This window comes from Macaca nemestrina, chromosome 8, assembly GCF_043159975.1.
Source record: "Macaca nemestrina isolate mMacNem1 chromosome 8, mMacNem.hap1, whole genome shotgun sequence".
NCBI classification, from domain to species: Eukaryota; Metazoa; Chordata; class Mammalia; order Primates; family Cercopithecidae; genus Macaca; species Macaca nemestrina.
Window position 1 is genome coordinate 125,960,464 of NC_092132.1, and position 19,810 is coordinate 125,980,273.

At 44.9% G+C, this 19,810-nt stretch overlaps 2 protein-coding genes across 9 annotated transcripts in view; one reads left to right on the plus strand and one right to left on the minus strand.

Annotated features, from left to right (window-relative positions):
- LOC105482143 (frizzled class receptor 3) overlaps nucleotides 1–5,516 on the minus strand; it is an 81,216-nt gene extending 75,700 nt beyond the window's left edge. Inside the window, exon 1 of one of the 2 annotated variants that reach the window (XM_024792901.2) lies at nucleotides 5,377–5,516. The gene's annotated coding sequence lies outside the window, so the exon portion shown is untranslated. The remainder of the gene's footprint in view (nucleotides 1–5,376) is intronic. The other variant, XM_071068452.1, reaches the window with a different exon arrangement.
- A 3,702-nt stretch (nucleotides 5,517–9,218) lies between these two features.
- LOC105481992 (F-box protein 16) overlaps nucleotides 9,219–19,810 on the plus strand; it is a 61,839-nt gene continuing 51,247 nt past the window's right edge. For 2 of the 7 annotated variants that reach the window (XM_071068459.1, XM_011741815.3), the window contains exons 1-2: nucleotides 9,220–9,573; nucleotides 16,051–16,165. In XM_071068459.1, the coding sequence (XP_070924560.1) occupies nucleotides 16,067–16,165 (99 nt within the window). In that variant the 5' untranslated portion in view covers nucleotides 9,220–9,573; nucleotides 16,051–16,066. Of the gene's footprint in view, nucleotides 9,574–16,029; nucleotides 16,166–19,810 lie in introns of all 7 variants that reach the window. The other 5 variants (XM_071068460.1, XM_071068458.1, XM_011741814.3 and 2 more) reach the window with 5 other exon arrangements.

The window sequence follows — 19,810 nt, forward strand, 5'->3', positions numbered from 1 at the left end:
AATAAAAAATGCAAATGTGAGATAAGATTTTTGCCAATCAGATGGGAAAAAACAATAATGATAGAACATAGTAAAGGGTGGAAGTACAGGGTAAAGAACACCTTCAACATTTCAACATTTTCAAATGCTAATAGTAAACTAGTTGGTACTTTAAAAAAAAAAGGGGGGGGCTACTTACATCAAAAGCCCTTAAAATGTACACAACTTCATCCAGCAAATCTATCTTATAATTTATTCTAAGTAAACACATAAGTACACATGATGCACAACCAAAATATTAGTGTATAAAAGCTGGAAACAACCTGAACGTCTACCAATAAGAAACTGGTTACATAAATTATGGTATAAACACATGATGGAATATTATATAGTTACTAAAAATGATGAGCATAAACCTGTATTTGTGGATATGGTAAGATAGTAACAATAAATAAAAAATAAAATTTAAAAGCAGTTTACAAAACAGTATATGTATATAGCTCATTTTGTCAGAAAAAATATATGTACGTGTAATATAGTAAAACTATTTCGATTGTTTAAAAATAAAATATTAAATGCTTTACGGAATTTTGTTAAAGAACCTATCATGCATTATTTTGTGTATGAAGTAATTAACTCTGCTCAATCTATAAATGTGTGCTGACTAGCTGACAAGAAAAACTACTAGTGAAATGACTGGTTTATTGACTACTAATTAAGCAACAAGCCAAGGAACACGTTACTGCTCTACCGTACCTAGTAAGAAAAGCAAATCAGTAATGATCAATATAGTAAGAGTCAAAATCTGATTTTCAATACTAAAAAAATCAGATAACCAATCAACTGAATCAAATGGTATGCACAACTTAAAAACTTTTGATAAACATTCCTGGCTGGGCACAGCGGCTCACGCCTGTAATCCAAGCATTTTGGGAGACGAAGGCGGGACGATCACTTGAGGCCAGGAGTTTGAGACCAGCCTGGCCAACATGGCAAAAACCTGTCTCTACTAAAAATACAAAAAGTAGCTGGCTTGCACCTGTAGTCCCAGCTACTCAGGAAGGGCTCGAGAATTGCTTCAACGTGGGAGGCGGAGGTTGCGGTGAGCAGAGACTGTACTACTGCACTCCAGCCTGGGTGACAAAGTGAGACCCTGTCTCAAAAAAATTAAATAAAATAAAAAATTAAAACTTTTGATAAACATTCCAAATAATATGTCTTCAATAACATAATGAATTATCTGCTTTAATCACAATCATGTGAGCATGCCATTTTTCCTAAGGTAGGGTCATCCATGGAAAAGCTGTAAGTTGAAGTTCCAGATTTGCAGGACATAGTAAAGATTCTGGCCAAAGAGATCCTATCCAAACGTAGCAAGTCATTAAATAAAGGTTAAGAGTTTTTTGGGGCATTCTTATTCATATTATCTTCTTTTTTTATTATAAGAAACTGCAGTATATCAACTGGAAAAACAAAGGGGGGACCTACTAGATTAACACAATTGGAGTGAGCAGCTTCAGGGGTGAGGGCCCTGCAAAAAGTGAATGCTATGCAACAGTTGCTCATGCCCTTTGTAGGGGAAAAGAGACACATTCACTTCTCCATAGAGCAATACAGAATATCTGGAAAGCTGATTTCAGACTAAGTTACTTGGTTAACATTCCATCAGAAAACAAAAAGGACTAGATACTTTAAAGTTTACACATTTCTATTTTTATGAATGTACAACATTAGGAATTTATATTTCCCAACCATTATTTATCAGGTTTCTTTTGATGACAAAAAGTCTTTAAAATAAAATAAACTAAGTATTTCTCCTGAAAGACAGCAATAAAGGGAAGGGATTCCAATCTTGGAAGACCATCTTCCCAGGCTGGCTGCAAAATCAGACCCAAAGAACTCGGTGGGAAATGCAGGAGGTGGCAACTGGGAAGAGGAAAGCAGACTGAATCCCAGAAGAAAGGATGATGAGAGAAGTGGGCCCTAAGGGTTTGTCAAAGGGGTTCTGCAACAAAAGATTATGTTCAGCAACTCTATTCCAATTTACACTTTCTCTACAGATAGTGCTCCATTTCACTGTTCTGTTGAGAATTCATTTTCTTGACACCTGATAAATGCAGGTAACATTTTGCATTTCAACTTGAGAAAGATCATCTAAAGGTTGTCTCAAGAAGTAAATGCTGGTTACACAGTGCCTACAGAGGGAACAGGAGGAATATTCTTTGTCTTTTTTCAGACACGTTTTCAAGAACGCATTGCAAGGATTAGCAATAACTATCTCTAAATAACAGTTCCTTCTCTTAAGAAAATTATTGTCTTGTTAGACAAAATATACACTCAGCGAACACTCATTGCTCAAATGGTACTTTCCTTTTCTTAAAGTCTATATAGTCTTTGGCCCTTTGCCTACTGGTTGCTACAAGAAAGTTTATATAGCTTCATATTTAATTCACAGGACCTAGATTCCTACTAATCTCAGAGAATCTCTTTTCTGAACTTTCCTACTTCATCTAATGTTTAAAGTCCATTTGTCATCATCTACTGATTACAACAAATAACTTAATCTTCCAATGTGTTAAGTGATTAAGGCTTAAAACACACACACACACACACGCACACAGAGGAAAAGTAAATCCATCTAGGTTCAAAATTTAAATGAATGGTAGGCATCAAAGTTCAGTCCAATTTAGAAATTATTAATTACTAAGACTAAAGAAGACAGAAGATCTTTAAAAATTGACCTGAAAATAAAACTGAAAAGTTAAGAGACAGATAGATTCTGGACTTTAAAATGGGCTGAAATTTCAGCCCAGCTTCTCTTAAATCTGCTATCAAAAAATTCTCTAATACCAAGTCCCTGCTTTCCATCCCCCTTAACAAGGCTGTATGGTTTGCATGCTTTGGCTACGGAATTATTTTAATGAGATAAAATCTGGGGACCAGGATTTGGTTTTCAGGTCCACTAGCCTAGTTATATTCATCTCTAACTTAATGTGCAATACACTCCTTGAATATACCGAACTGTCAATAGTTCCCAACATGATGAACTGGAAAGCAAAAAGAGGAAATTGATTTTTTGACATAGTAGGTAAAACTCTTTCCTAGCCAGTAAGCTGTTACACTTCACTTGTTCCTAGCATTATAGAAATATCACTACTGAAAATCTAATTTCTTTCCTCGAGACTACCACAAAATTTCCTCCAATCTATGCTGAATAATTTATCCAGTACATATTTTCAAAATCGTTCTTTTTATTTTTGTGCACAGCTGCAGTTTTAATCATGCATAATTCTAGAATTCTGGGGATAGGAAAAAAAAAAAAAAAAACTTCGGGCCAAAACCGCTCAAAGAAGTGGTACGAATTGTTTCCTACTATCTGTCTCTGAAGGAAAAGAAAGTCAACAGCAGCTTAACATCAACAAACTCACATACTCAGAAAAAGTTTTGAATATAAAATCTTAGAGTTTCACTATCAAACTAATATGAAATTTAAGTCTGTTTCCTGGGAAACAGACAACTTATTGTGAGTAAAAAACTCCTCTCTCCTTCCCCAGTGATAAAGCTTTCACTTTGTTCTATACAAAGAAAGAATGTGCACTTTGCTATTAAATTCCCTTAGCCCTCTCTACTTCAAATATCTCAATCACGGAACTCCCAAGAAATATCCACCTGAATGCTCAAAGCACAAAATAAAGCTCAGAAGCATAGAGTAGCTAGGATGAGGAAACGGCTCATTGTCCTTCTTCTCCTTTTATAAATGGGACGCTTTTACAGATTTAGGAGAAATGGAGATACAGAATTTTAGTAGTGGATGAGGGGAAAAGGATAGGAGGAAAGAGAGGGCAGAATGATAGGCTTTACCCGTAATTTACTTATTTTCCTAACAGTTTCAAACAATGGGGTGGGACGGGGGTATAGTAGAAGGGCTGCCTCTTAGTTATACTTTATCTTCAGCTCTATCCTTCCAGCCCCGCCCAGTCAAGCTCTTACACCTCTTTCCTAGGCTCTCCGACTCTGATTTTTTTTTTTTAATCTTTGTGGGTTTTCTTTTTTTCTGGAGGAAAAAAATAGTATTGATTTGTTTAATAGTAAAGACGGAAAGCATTATCTTCAGGAGTAACCACTTCTTAATAATAGAACTAAGGATTTCTATTCCTTTTCCAGACTAAAATGCAGGAACGGCACCAGCACACCACCAAGGACTAAAGGAGGATGAGGGAAGGAGATAACATCCCCAGGGGTAGTCAGGTCTTTGTTTCCTTGCTCATATCATACTGGCTTTACAAAGTAACTCAATTCCCATCAATAAGCATTCCCGATCAGAATTACTTCTCTAAGATGAAGCTGTGTCTGAACACTTTCCCATAGCAGTCACTGATGTGGCTGCTCTGCTGTACTGCCGCTGCATCTCCCTCAATCCAGACGGGGACCAAAATTCAAAGAGTCATTCTACACTGGGCAAACCGCCGAACCTCCTTCATGGGGCCGATCTCTCTAAATCTGAAGTCTACTCCTCTGCCTCAATTCATGGCACGTGCTTTTGTTCTTAAAAACAAAGCCAAGAAAAGCCCCCTTGGCTTATCTTACAACAGAGGGATCGAACTCAAGACTCCTAGGATGTAAAACACCTCTAGGAAAACGTTTACATGTCTTGAAAGGACATAAGGCTCCTTAACCTTGCAGGCTATTTCACCACAGCTTGATTTCAGATGCGGACCCTCGGGCATCGAGCAGTGGCCACCCCACGGCAAACCCACAGCCCGCGGAGGAGGCAGCCGGGGGAAGCTCGCGGAAGGGAGCAAGGATTTTGCAAACTGACGGACCGGCGGGGAAACTTTCAGGCGTGGGCAGGCAAAGGTGGGCCCGAAGCTGACCCGAGCCGGGGCTGGGAGCCTGGCGGCGCGCGCTTCGGGCTGCAGGGAGCCACCGGCGCATTGTCCTCCGCCCACGCCCCCCGGCGCCCCGCGCTGCAGCCGGCTCTGGCCAGGCCCCTCTCCCAGCCGCGCAGGGTCTGGGCCGGGGTGGAGGCGAAAGAACCGCGGTCCACACTCGCACAGGTTGCCGAGCGCGGGCTCAGGGCGGACAGGGTTAACCGTCTCCAGGGGCAGCTCCCCCGTCAGCCCTCAGCCCCAAACTAGGCGTCCCCGAGGCCCCCTGCCGCCACCGCGGGCCCAGGCCCCCGCTCCGCCGTCCGCCACAGCCCGGTGCCCAAGGCTTTTGTTGTGGCCGCGACGAGAGGAACGATCCCTAAGGAGGAGGCGCCGGGCTGCTGCTGGCTCCTCGGCGCGGGCTGAGGCGGAGCAGCAGGCAGCCGCGCGGCGCGTCCGCGGGCTCCACACTCGCCGCTCCCTCTCCCGCTGCCCCGGCCCAGGGGCCCACACGCTTCGGGGGGCTCACCTCAGACCCCGGCGTCTGGCTCCAAAGCGGTGGGGGCTGCACCGCCAGCCGAGGGCGGCCGCGCGTCCCTCAGGTACCCGGAGCGGCGGAAGACCGCCGGCGCGCGCCTCCCAGCGACAGCGAGCTTTCGCGAGCGCCAGGGCGCGCGGCCCGGGGAGCGAGCGCACGAGCGCGCGCGCACGCACGGGGCAGGCGCACTGAGCACGCTCGGCCGAAAGCTCCCTGCCGGAGCCTGGGCATACCGGGCTGGCCTGGCGTGTCTCGTTGTTCTGTGCCTCTCGCCCTGATTGACGTCTGGAGCTGCCCTGCTCCGGCGTGCTGGTTCCCAGCCCCGGAGGCGCTAATCTGAGATGCACTCGGGGGCCTCCTGGCAATGCACTCCCTCCCCTGATAACACGCGAGCGCGGAGGTGTGATTGCAGGACCACCTACACCTGGTCTGAGAACCAGAGGTGCCGACCTCCGGACCTGGGGATTTGGGGTGCTCAAGAGGCAGATGCCCGGATGCTGAGGGTGGAATGGGGTGCAGGAGCTCTGGCCTGCTACAGAGCTCCACGCGAAACAGCATGGCAGACAGGCTACTCGCCCGGGATAGTTCATAGCCTCTTGGCCAAGACCTTTGGAAACAGGTGGAGCTGGTCGTTACTGGTGCGCGCCCCAATTTTTGCTCCTTAGGAAATGTTTCTCCTCTCCTTTTCTACATAATTGGCTTTAAAGCTGAAAGAATTCTTAAAGATCGTCTAAATTGAACCTCTCATTTTTCAGACGAGGAAAAGATCGCCCCAAAAGGTTAGATGATTTACCTAAAGCCATGCAGCGTTTTAACAACAGGGCCTGGATTCATCCCAACCTGTTGTTGGGATGAAAAGAAAAGGGCTGTTTTTCTTTTCACTGCACCGTTTAACCGTTTCTTTCTCTTCTTTTTTTGTTCCTCGTGAACCTAGATTGCATGGGCATCATTTTGTTCATTCGGTAGCACATAGAACTTAAAGAAATTGAACAATGTGAATGGACTTAGCACTATTAGAATTGTACACTTAAAATATGGTTACAGTGGTGCGTTTACGTTGCGTGTGTTTTACAATTATTTTTAGAAAGGCGCTTGATACGTGTTAAGTAAATGTTTAAGAGTATTGAACTTAGACCTAGTGTTTCACATCAGAAGGTGAGCTGTGTGAACAGGCATGATAAATGAGATCTGAAATGACAGTTTCAGTTTCTCTAATAAGTAAATACTTATGCAGTAAACAATGTTTAAAATAATATTGATTCTTAGGTTGATTCTAGGCAGGGCAGTGTATCCTCTGGAGCCAGCTGTGCCTCTGTGGAGAGTGAGTGAGGGGGCAGATAGTGTGGGGGAAATCTGTGTGTATCAGATCCCTTGTAGCTGGGGAACCTCCGGAGATGCTGTGCGAGGTGCATTTTTATTCAATTTAGCCACCATCCTGTAAAGACTGTCAGGAATGGGACACATCATAGCTCAACATCGGGAGGTGGAAATGACGTAGAAATGATCACCACTGTATCAGCATGACTAAATCTCAGAAAAAGAACATTGAGTGGGGTGGGGAGGACACAAGATATATAAGTGATTATGCCTCTTTAGAAAAAAAAACAAACTAGCAATACTATACAATGTCTATGAGGGCAAACATACATATAATAAAAGCATAAAAATGGACAGAAAGGCTGCACACCAATTTCGTGACAATGACTGCCTCTAGGCAGGCAGGGAAGGGAATGAGACCTGGGAATGAGACAAAAGAAGCTTCTCCTGTATCTGTGAAATACACACAAATGTAACATTTTTTTTAAATCTCCGTGGAGAATCAAGGGTGTTTCTTATGAAAGTGTCCAAACTTTTCTTTATGTTCGAAATGTCCCCCTTAAAAGTAATTAATATTTGGGGCTGAGTGAGGTGGTTCAGGCCTATAATCCCAGCATTTTGGGAAGCCGAGGAGAGAGGATCGCTTGAGCCCGGAGTTGGAGACCAGCCTGGGGAACATAGCAAGATCCTGTCTTTACAAAAATAAAAATTTAAAAATTAGCCTGGGAGGATTGCTGGAGCCCAGTAGTTCAAAGCTGTAGTGAGCTCTGGTTGTGCCACTACACTGGCGGCCTGGGCAACAAAGCCATCCCTGTCTCTTAAAAATAAATAAATAAATAAATAAAAAGTAATGTTGCAGTGTCAGACATTGAGAACTCACTGTGAACACAGACAGTGTGGACGGTGTGGCTCAGGTTCTTTTGGGAGGACAGTAGTCTGATGATGAGGTGCAGGACAACAAGAGGCCCAGAAGGTGTTGGTTGAGAGGCAAGAAGAAAGAGATCTTCTTTTCAGGAATGAAAATATTCTAATCCAACAGGGCTAAAGGAGATGCTCTCTATGATCCCATCTCTCTTTCATTCCATGTTGTAACCACAAATACGAAGTCTTTAATGAGCGGGAACTTCATAGAGAGACACAGCACTCCCGACATTGTTAAAACTGGTCTCTTTCTGGATGAACCCGTTTTGAAACCATAAAAGCTAACTGGTAATACATGGTAATTTAGTATTGCATCTAAGTACCTCCCCCAGGCCACCCCCTCACCGCCCCTTTCCCCAAGGCTTTGTTTATTCATTTAGGTACAACCTGGTCATGTGGAAAAAATCCCTAGGCTGGAATTCAAACAACGTAGGTTCTAATTTCAGTTTGGCCACTTACTGATCCATTTTAATCTAAGGAAAGCAACAACTTCTATGAGCTTCACTTTTTCTTTTCAAACTGGAGATACACAAATGCTGCCTATTTAAAAACTATAAAACGGGTCAGGCACAGTGGCTCACTCCTGTAATCCCAGCACTTTGGGAGGCCAAGACGGGCAGATCACCTGAGGTCAGGAGTTTGAAACCAGCCTGGCCAACATGGTGAAACCCTGTCTCCCCTAAAAATACAAAAAAAAAATAGCCGGGCATGGTGGCAAATGGTTGTAATCCCAGCTACTCAGGAGGCTGAGGCAGGAGAATCGCTTGAACCTGAGAGGCAGAGGTTGCAGTGACCTGGGATCGCACCAATGCACTCCAGCCTGGGCAATAAGAGCAAAACTCCGTCCCCTAAAAAATAAAAATAAAAACTATAAAACACAACAGAAACACAGGGTTTGTACATTTAAGTCGGAGAATGCCTTCTTATTGGTTTTGGGAAACAAAGATAGTGAGGAAAGTCTTTTTTGCTGTTGTTTTGTTTTGCTTTTTGTTGTTGTTCACTGCTGCTTATAAGACCTGATTTACATTGACCAAAGGACCTCTGTTCCGGAATTTTGAACTTTTTGGTATCCTCCAGCACTTGTTCATAACTCTATAACAGCTGTTAACCGTGGGAGCCTTCCATTAGGTATTTGTATATTGCACTTTCCAGTCTTCCTTTTTAGATTTCTTTTTTATCCTTGTATTCTCATTTCGCTTCTTATTACAAGACAGGCGCTCAATAAATTTAATGAATTGGACGGGATTCTAAGAGTTCCCAAATTTAGTTATTCTTATTAGGGCATGCCATCTGCTGGTTCCCTGGTGTATCTGTCAGTCAGCCTGAATTCTATAATCCAATAAATTGAAATTTGCATTTAAGCATTTGTGTGTCTGTGTGTTGGGCAATTCCTGCTGGCCCCATCCTTCCACTTCCTGTTGCAGGTGCTATTATTTCATTGAACCAGTCTCGAATTCTTCTTCCTCCAACCCTCTGTTTACCTGTTGGCCACTCTTAAAACCTGGCACAGTGGAGCCTGCATTTCGCAGCTCCGGAGTGACCAGGACAGTGTGACTGGGCATACTCCGTAGGTAGGTAGGGCTGATTTGGGACACACTACGTCTTGAATGAAGGTTTTCAACGCTGCTTGTTTCAGGATTCGACGCATCTTCATTCTCGGGTTATATTGAGACATTGCAGTCCCTCCCACGCTCTCGGCCGCCACACTTGTTAATTTTATCCCCGTGCCCAATTTTGTAGCCAGCCCTCCTGGATCTCGCGGCCAATCAAGAGCCCACACATTGTTGCCTAAGAGACCCCGGATGCCAGCGACGGGATTTATAGGCGGTGATTGGGCTTGCTGGAAGCTGGGGGAGGTGAGGGGCTGGAGGGAGTCAGAGAAAAGCTGACCTAATGCAGCTGTGGTAACGTCAGCGCTCGAGGCTTGAAGAGGGAGACAAGCTAAAAGAGGTGAGAGCTGTGGGCAGTGCATGAAAAAGATGGAGACTCTCTTTGGAAAGCTCCTGGGTCTCTCATGAGCCTTGTCAGTGCTCCTGGGGATTTCATTGTACCCTCTCATTTGGGCTACAGTGCAACTGCCAGATATTTATACTTGTGAAATTAACAACCCACAGATAATTATATGCGTATCAAACACTAGCTCTTTGCGTTGTATTATAGTTCTTGCTTTTTAAAAACTAGTTAAGCGGACGATGAATTCATATTTAAATCTACCCATACCCTATTTCTTGATAATTTCCTGATAATAATTTGAGATTCCCTTGTTTGATGATATTACAGTATATGGGTAAATTCTGTTAGCAGACAGACCCAATCCTATTCTGCTCAGCGAACTCTGCATATAACCCCAGAGCCCAGTATCATGTTCTGAGTTTCACTCTACATTTCTACAATTCTACAAGGGTTTTGTTTTGTTTTTTGGTTTTTTTGGTTGGTTGGTTTTGTTTTTTTTGTTTTTTGAGATGGGGTCTTGCTGTGTTGCCCAGGCTGAACTGCAGTGGTGCAATCATAGCTCACTGCAGCCTTGAACTCCTGGGCTCAAGCGATCCTTCCACCTCAGCCTCTTGAGTAGCTGGGACTACAGGCACCCACCGCCACACCCACACCTGGCAATTTTTTATTTTTTTATTTTTTTTTGGTAGAGATAGGATTTTGCTGTACTGCCCAGGCTGGTCTGGAATTCCTGGGCTCAAGAGATCCTCCTGCTTCAGCCTCCCAAAATGTGTGGATTATAGGCATGAGCCACCACACCTGGCCTACATTTCTACAAGTTGTGGTGGTGGTGGTGGCGGTTTTTTTGTTTTTCAAGATGGGGTCGCACTCTGTCCCCCAGGCTGGAGTGCAGTGGCATGATCTTGGCTCACTGCAACCTCTGCTTCCCAGGGCAATCCTCCCACCTCAGCCTCCCGAGCACACACCACCACACTCTGCTAATTTTTTGTTTTTGTTTTGTTTTTGGTAGAGACGGGATTTCACTGTGTTGCCCAGCCTGATCTCGAACTCCTGAGCTCAAGTGATTCACCCACCTCAGCCTCCCAAACATTTCTACAAGTTTTAATCCTTAAACTGCTCCCCACTTCCACTGCTGTAGTCATTTTTTCTATTGATTTAACAAATATTGAGTACCTATGATATACTACTGTGATGATTCAGGTGAGCAGTGAGCACCGAAAAACCACATAAGCCAAGAATCATCAGAGTTGTGTGGCACATTCTCAGAGTGGCCATGAGTTCAGTGTGTATGGGCAGAGAGTGCGTAAAGGTGGGGCCGGGTGAGGCTGAAAGAGTAGATGGAGGTAAAATCATGGCAGACCTAGACTTCCGTGCAAGGAAGTCTGGATCCTGTAGCCATCAGTGAACCTCTGAAGGTTCAGAGCTGAAAAGTGACATGATCAACTGGTCTTTTAAAAAATACCTAACAGGAGACTGTGAGCTCTATTAAAGCTGACTCTTATCTTTGTACCCCTAACATCTGCCTTGTAGGTACTTAGTAAGGTGGTTAAATAATGATGACAGTGTGAAGAATGGCTTAAGGCAGGAGGTGGTGGCTCATGTCTGTAATCTCAGCACTTTGGGAGGCTGAGGTGGTGGATTGCTTGAGCCCAGAAGTTTGAGACCAGCTTGGGCAACAGAGCAAGACCTTGTCTCTACAAAAAGTACAAAAACATTAGCCAGGAGTGGTGGCGCACACCTGTATTCTCTGCTACTTGGGAGGCTGACATGGAGGATTGCTTGAGCCCAGGAGGTTGAGGCTATGGTGAGCTGTGATCACACCACTGCCCTCTAGCCTGAGTGACAGGGCAAGACCCTGTCAAAAAAAAAAAAAAAAAAAAAAGGCTTAGAGGATCAAATTGGAAGTATGTGGCCAGAGGACCCATCCTTGCTATTGAAAATGAGACTAGAACCATATGTCAAGAACTAGGGTCCTAGGCCCTCTTTCTGTATTTTAATTCTAAGAAAAAGATGAATATTTGGCTGGACGCGGTGGCTCATGCCTGCAATCCCAGCACTTTGGGAGGCCAAGGTGGGCAGATCATGAGTTCGGGAGTTTGAGACCAGCCTGGCCAACATATTGAAACCCCGTCTCTACTAAAAATACAAAAATTAGCTGATCATGGTGGCAGGCACCTATAATCCCAGCTACTCGGGAGGCTGAGGCAGAAGGATTGCTTGAACCCGGGAGGCAGAGGTCATGGTGAGCCGAGATTGTGCCACTGCACTCCGGCCTGGGCAACAGAGTGAGACTTTGCCCCCCCCCCCACCCACCAAAAAAAAAAAAGAAAGAAAAAGATGAATATTCAAAGGTAGTCCTTACAAGGAAGGAGATTACAAAAAGCAACAGCAAGACATCTGTGGAAGGAGAGGATGACAACTGGCTTTGTTTTGTTAAGTGGGGACAATTATGTTTTGTATGTGTTATATAAAAATCTCTGTAGCTGGGCACAGCGGCTCATGCCTGTGATCTTAGCACTTTGGGAAGCCAAGGTAGGCGGATCACTTAAGGTCAGGAGTTCAAGACAAGCCTGACTAACATGGGGAAAACCCCGTCTCTACTAAAAATACAAAAATTACCCAGGGGTGGTGGTGCATGCCTGTAATCCCAGCTACTCGGGAGCCTGAGGCAGGAAAATCACTTGAACCTTGGAGGCGGAGGTTGCAGTGAGCCGAGATCGCGCCACTGCACTCCAGCCTGGGCAACAGAGTGAGACTTCATCTCAAAAGAGAAAAAAAAAAATCTGTCTTAATAATAGCAAGTGGTCTGTTCTGTGAGCATGTATGTGCATGCAAATACACATACTGCCTGTCTTCTGGAATGGAAGGAGGAAAATACTGTAAAAGGATAATAGCAAGAGACGAGGCAGGACATCCGCATTGGCCTATATGGCCAAGAGGGCTGCTTCCCGGGGCCAGGCCCATCTGCTGAAAACCCATCTATCTTTAAGCAGGTTGAAAGAAAGTCTAATCTAAGTGACATGTAGCTCTGAGGAACCAGGAAAAAGAAAACAACCAGTGCAGGCCCTTGGGGGAGTTACCAAGGAGAGCTACTTGTCCTCATTCAGAAGAACGTGCCTAGGATCAGTCACATGATTTCCTACACAAACTGGAAAGGAGAGAGTTGTTCAGCATAGAGCAGGGGTAAGCAAAATTTTGTGCGTATGTGCATTTTTCTAGGGGAAGAATTCATAGCTTTCATCATATTCTCCAAGAGCCATGTAGCTCTTAAGAAAGGATTCAAAACAACTCATTTAATTTTTATGTTTTTATTATTTTTTAAAATAATTAAAAAATTGCTCTTTTTAAAATAATAAAATTGCTCTTTTTAAAATAATAAAAATTGGTCTTGCTCTGTTGCCCAGGCTGGAGTACAGTGGCGCAATCACAGCTTACAGCAGCCTGAACCTCCTGGGCCCAAGCGATTCTCCCACCTCAGCCCTCTGCCCCTGCCCCAAGTAGCTGGGACCACAGGCGTGCACCACTATGCCCAGCTAATTTTCTGGGTTTTTTTGCTTTGTGTAGAGACAAGATCTCACGATGTTCCCCAGTCTGGTCTCAAATTCCTGGGCTCAAGCAGTCTTTCTGCCTCAGCCTCCCAAGTGCTGGGATTACAGGCAACAAAAAAACTAGTTTAAAAAGAAGAAATGTAGCCCAGACACGGCAGTGGCTCACGCCTGTAATCCCAGCATTTTGGGAGGCCGAGGCGGGTGGATCACCTGAGGTCAGGAGTTTGAGACCAGCCTGACCAACGTGGTGAAACCCTGTCTCTACTAAAACAATAAAATTACCTGGGCCTGGTGGCTCATGCCTGTAATCTCAGCTACTAGGGAGGCTAAAGCAGGAGAATCACTTGAACCCAGGAGGCGGAGGTTGCAGTGAGGCAAGATAGCACCGTCGTACTCCAGCCTGGGCAGCAACAACAAAACTCTTCCAAAAAAAAAAAAGAAGAAGAAGAAGAAGAAATGTAGAAAATAAATAACAACAACAAAAACAAATATATCACTTTTTAGCTGGGGAGAGCCAGACTCAGAGGCTACACTTTGTATGTATAACTTTTTTTTTTTTTTTTGAGACAGAGTCTTGTTCTGTCACCCAGGCTAGAGTGCAGTGGTGCGACCTCAGCTCACTGCAACCTCTACCTCCTGGGTTTAAGCGATTCTCCTGCCTCAGCCTCCTGAGTAGCTGGTATTACAGGTGCGCCACCATGCCCAGATAATTTTTGTATTTTTAGTAGAGATGAAGTTTTACCATGTTGGTCAGGCTGGCCTTGAACTCCTGACTTCAGGTGATCCACCTGCCTCAGCCTCCCAAAGTGCTGCGATTACAGGTGTGAGCCACCATGCCGGCTTGCTCACATGTACTTTTATCATTAGCTGCCAGTTAATATTACTGTAATGAAATCATTTCTTTTGGCTTAGTAACTCACCTAAATATGTCTCAGATAGTTAGCTGTTGAGGCTGAGAAGAACCTGAGTGCTGATCTGAGCGCCCCTCATTCCAGTGGCATATTGGCAGCAGACAACTGCAGGAAGGCATTGTCTTGGCACCCAAGGGGGTTTAAAACGTGGGCTTTATCTTCCTGAGAGAAAGTATTACATGTCAAATGAGAACCTCAAAGATCTCCGATAGTGTTTGGGAAAATCCCATACCAGCCAAAAAATAATGATTTAAAAAAATTATCCAAGGCCGGGCACAGTGGCTTGTGCCTGTAATCCCAGCACTTTGGGAGGCTGAGGTGGGCAGATCACCTGAGGTCAGCAATTCGAGACCAGCCTGGCCAACATGGTGAAACCCCGTTCTGTACTAAAAATACAAAAATTAGCCAGGCATGGTGGCAGGCGCCTGTAGTCCTAGCTACTCGGGAGGCTGAGGCAGGAGAAGCGTGGGAGGTGGAGGTTGAACCTGGGAGGTGGAGGTTGCAGTGAGCCGTGTCTGCACCACTCTACTGCAGCCTGGGAAATAGGGCAAGACTCTTTCTCAAAAAATAAAAAATATCCAGTATCTGTTGCTGTGGGGTCATTTGTGGAGCCCATTGATCAGGCAAGCAGGCCCTGGTCCCATTCGCCATCTCTGCTACCTGTCCTTGTGAAACCCACCATCAGAGCGTGGAAAATGCAGAAACCTGCAACCCTGAGTGTATATATCAGAACTACTCTCAATCAGCTACTAGGGGAGCTGAGGCAGGAGAATCGCTTGAACCTGGGAAGCGGAGGTTGTGGTGATCCAAGATCGTGTCACTGCACTCGAGCCTGGGTGACAGAACAAGACTCCATCTCAAAATAAATAAATCAGTTAATAAAATAAGAGTAAGAATAAGCCATTGTCAGCCCAGTTGGCCTAGTTTGGTCTCATGACCATCTCTTGGCTAGGGAAGGACGGGCTACCTTAATTAATTAAACCATCAGGCTCTAAACAATGAGGGAAAAGTAATTCCTCCTGAAAATTAAAGTGCTTTAATCAAAAGGAGGCAGACATATACTGGATGACTAAAAATAGCAAATTTCCCACAATAAACTCAAATCTGTTCATTTCCAAAGCCTTGGCTTTGTCTCTCCCGCCATGCTACCTCTTTAATACACTCTCAGGCAGGAGTTCTTGTTACTTGGATATCTGGAAGTTAAGAGGGGAGGAGGAGAGTTAATATCACAAGGGACAAGAATGAAGTGTTTCATATTGCATGATGATTTCAAATTTAAAATACTTATCTTCCTGGCCCATATAGTATGTCCTCAGCTAGCGGTGATTCTGGATTTCCCCCCAGAGTCCATTGAAAATAAAGTGGCATTAAACTGACCTGGGTCCGACTACCAGTTCCACCACTTGCTATCTGTATGACCTTGCACAGGGTGACATCAATAAGCCAAATTTTCCTCATGTGTAAAATGAGTTAAAACCCACCGCCTTACCAGATAATTGTGCGCTTCCATTGAGGAGACATATGAAGTGCTTGACATATAAGATGCCCCCAATAAATGCTCTTCCCACCCCATTCCCTCTGCCAACATACTACAAAATTATATGGTATTAGTATTGGTTTATTTATTTATTTGTTTTGAGGTGGAGTCTCGCTCTGCTGCCCAGGCTGGAGTACGGTGGTGCCATCTTGGCTCACTGCAACCTCCAACTCCCAAGTTCAAGTGACTTTCCTGCCTCAGCCTCTCTAGTAGGCGTGATTACAGGCATGTACCACCACGCCCAGCTTTTTTTTTTTTTTTTTTTTTTTTTTACATTTATTTTTAGTAGAGACAGGGTTTCACCATGTTGGCCAGGCTGGTCTCCAATCCCTGACCCCAAGTGATCTGCCCACCTCGGCCTTCCAAAGTGCTAGGATTACAGGCGTGAGCCATCGTGCCCGGCTGGTATTAGTAATTTTTGTTTTCTGAGGGTTATATGATTCACTTCTTCTGATAGGTGCTGTTTTTCTTATGGAAGGATATCCAGTTGTTTCATGATGGCATTTGCACCTCCAAAAAACCTAGATGGTCCCAAAATGCAGACAAAGATGAGCACCTGGACACCCTTAAACCATCAGCTATTGAATGACCGGGTAAGTGACCAGAACTATTTTATCAATTGAATCCATGACTTAAAGGAAAAAAGATATTAAAATTTTACTTACCAAAATATGAACAGGAATTATTTAGGATTGTGTAATGGATGAACAAAAACCAAAATGAAGATATTCAAAAACTTTTACTGAACCCTTGCTATATGGGCAAAGCTGGCAATAGACGCAGAGTCCTTGCCCAAGAAGAAAATGTCTTAGATTTGTTCTTTCGCCCACTGTCACCTTCCTCTCCCACCCCACTTGCCTTTTTTCTTCCATCGCTTGTTCTCCCTAGAACCACCAGAACTGAGAAATGAGAGAGTGGTCCACGGCATTCCCCAAAACCCGGTTTTCTTGGTATAGTTGAGGTTGCTGGGTAATGCTGCACATTTAATAAGATATATAAAAAGAATACATTTCAGCTGATTATTCACATTACTCAGGTTCTCTTAAGACGTTTATTTTCATGGCCAGGTGCAGTGGCTCATGCTTATAATCCCAGCACTTGGGAGGCTGAGGCAGGTGGATCATCTGAGGTCAGGGGTTCGAGACCAGCCTGGCTAACATGGTGAAACCCCGTTTCTATTAAAAATACAAAAAAAAAAAAAATTAGCTGGGCGTGGTCGTGGGTGCCTGTAATCCCAGCTACTTGGGAGGCTGAGGCAGGAGAATCACTTGAACCTGGGAGGTGGAGGTTGCAATGAGCCGAGATCACACCATTGCACTCCCGCTTGGGCAAAAAGAGGAAACTCCATCTCAACAACAGCAGCAACAACAACAAAGACATTTATTTTCCACCTGCACTCTGGGAAGGTGCCAGCGGACTACACTAAAGGATCACGGTGGACGGCCGAGGTGTGAGAGTGACCAACCTTTAGGGGTTTCTATTCCTGCTTCAGTTAGGGACAAAATTTACCAACAGGTCTGTAAGCTCCAGTGACCAATCGCTGTATATAAGGACCACACCTATTTGGCAGGAAAACACAATCACCATGTATAAAACTGACCTCATCCTCTCGCTCCTACATACCAGTTCCTCCCCCGGTGAGAGACACTACTTTATACCAAGTCACTGAAGCCAGAAATTCTGCTTCTCCCTGTCCAGTCTGGGATTTGATTTTCCCCCAGATTACAAGCTAAAAAGTTAGCCTGTGACTTATGGAATAGAAGACTCTGCTGTTTCACAATAAAGGATGAGATTCTTGGGTCAAAACAACTTTACTTACAAGCAGCAAGTGGCATGAACATTATGTTTGCATGGGTTCTGCTGGTCCTCCCCGTCCCACAGGTGGGACGCATAGGGCCCAGATAAATGCTACACATACAGTGGTTTGAACCACAGCTGAGGAACAGTGAGCCCAGGGCATCCACTGCTTTTCATAGTAAGCAGTAAGTAAGCCTGCTCTTGCTCCCAAAGGGAGACATTACCTCATCCCTCAAGGTTGCCTTACTGCAGACACAACCTGCAATAATGGCCCAGGTCACGAATGCTCAGGGCCTTGCTTTTTTTTTTTTTTTTTTTTTGAGACAGAGTCTCACTATGTCGCCAGACTGGAGTGCAGTGGTGCGATCTCAGGTCACTACAACCTCCACCTCCCGGATTCAAGTGATTCTCCTGCCTCAGCCTCCCTAGTAGCTGGGACTACAGGCGCATGCCACCACACCCAGCTAATTTTTGTATTTTTAGTAGAGACGGGGTTTCACCATGTTGGCCAGGATGGTCTCGACTTCTTGACCTCCTGATCTACCTGCCTCGGCCTCCCAAAGTGCTGGGATTACAGGGTGAGCCACCGTGCTCGGCCACGAATACGCAGGCCCCTACATTCTTGGCATGCCAAGATGTTTCAGGGTGTGAGAGGCACACAGAGAAGTGTCTACCAACGCTCCCTTGCCACCATATGTAATTTGCTTTCCAGTACTCTGAGTCCTCCTCCCAATCTCTCATTCAGGCCTCTCTTCTCCACCCGCCTATCTACTTCCAGCTCCATTCTCAGCTCACAGTCTGCACCCTTTGCCTAGTATACTGCAGTCACCCCCTAACTGGTTTCACTGCCTCTGTCCCTGCCGATCCATCCTCTATTCTGGTCCCAGAGAGATCTTTCTAAGATTCCGATTCTATTATGTGAAACCAATAGTAGGCTCCACTCCCAAGAGTAAATTCCAACACCCCCAGGCATAGCATTGAGGATCTTTCATGATCTGACCTCAGCCAACTTCCCAGCTCCATCCCTGCCACTGCTCCTTCACATCCGATGCCCAGGCCCAGTTCAGGGCCCCCAGGTGAACCCTGCTGTCTCACACCTCCATGCCTTTGCACGTGCTCTTGCCGTTGCCTCCTATCTGAGTCAATTCAAATGTCCTTTCCTCTGTGAAGCCTCCCGCTGCGTCCTGCTTCCTTTTCTTTGCTCTCATCATTATTTACTGGCTTTCCCAGTCAACTCCCATGCATGAAGAGTTGAGATTCTGTCTTTTCTCTGTGTACCCCCAGGAACCTGGTTTGGTTCCTGAAGCATAAGAAATAGAGCCAGGGCTGGGCACAGTGGCTCACACTTGTAATCCCAGCACTTTGGGACGCCAAGGCGAGTGGATCACCTGAGGTCAGGAGTTCAAGACCAGCCTGGCCAACATGGTGAAACCCCGTCTCTACTAAAAAATATAAAAATTAGTCAGGCATGGTGATGCACCCCTGTAGTCCCAGCTTCTCGGGAGGCTGAGGCAGAAGAATCACTTGAACGCAGGAGGTGGAGGTTGCAGTGAGTCAAGATTGTGCCACTATACTCCAGTGCCTGGGCAACAGAGTGAGACTCTGTCTCCGAAAAAAAAAGAAAGAAAGAAAGAGAGAAAAAGAGAAAGAAGGGAGGGAAGGAAGGGAGGGAGGGAGGGAGGGAAATTGAATCAGAGTTCAGGTCTACTCCCTGGTACCTCTTTCATTGACTCTTGTCTTCCTGCCTCTTCATCTTTGTGTCCTTAGCCTGGATTTACCCCTCTGCCCCTCTAAACTCAACAGATGGCCTCATCCCTTGGCAAAGCTCTCATCCAACCTGAACCCTCCTGCTCGGTACTTTCTATTTCTAGTCAAATCAGTTTCTACTGATGAGCAATTTTAGGAAAGGAACAGAAGGGCCAAGGTAGAGATTGGAATAGTGAGAAATAAAATGGAGAGAGACTGAAAAAGGAAAATGATAAAGGAAATGAGGAAAGAGAATGAAAAAAAAAAAATAGAGGGACCTGTAGAAACAAAAGGAAAGGCAGAGAAAGAGGGAGAGAAAGATTCAGCCTTCATCTAGCCATGAACACCAAACAAATCTATTGAAAAAATTTTGGGAGGCAGGCACAGTGGCTCGCATCTGTAATCCCAGCACTTTGGGAGGGTGAGGCCAGTGGATCGCTTGAGGCCAAGAGTTTAAGACCAGCCTGTGCAACGTAGTGAGACCTCATCTTTATTTAAAAAAAAAAAAAAGTAAAATAAAATATTAGCCTGGCATGGTGGTGCATGCCTATGGTCCCAGCTACTTGGGAGACTGAGGCAGGAGGATCGCTTGAACCCAGGAGTTGGAGGTTGGGGTGAGCCACGATTGCACCGCTGCACTCCAGCCTGAGTGACAGAGACCCTGTCTCTGAAAAAAGAAAGAAAGAAAATCGTTT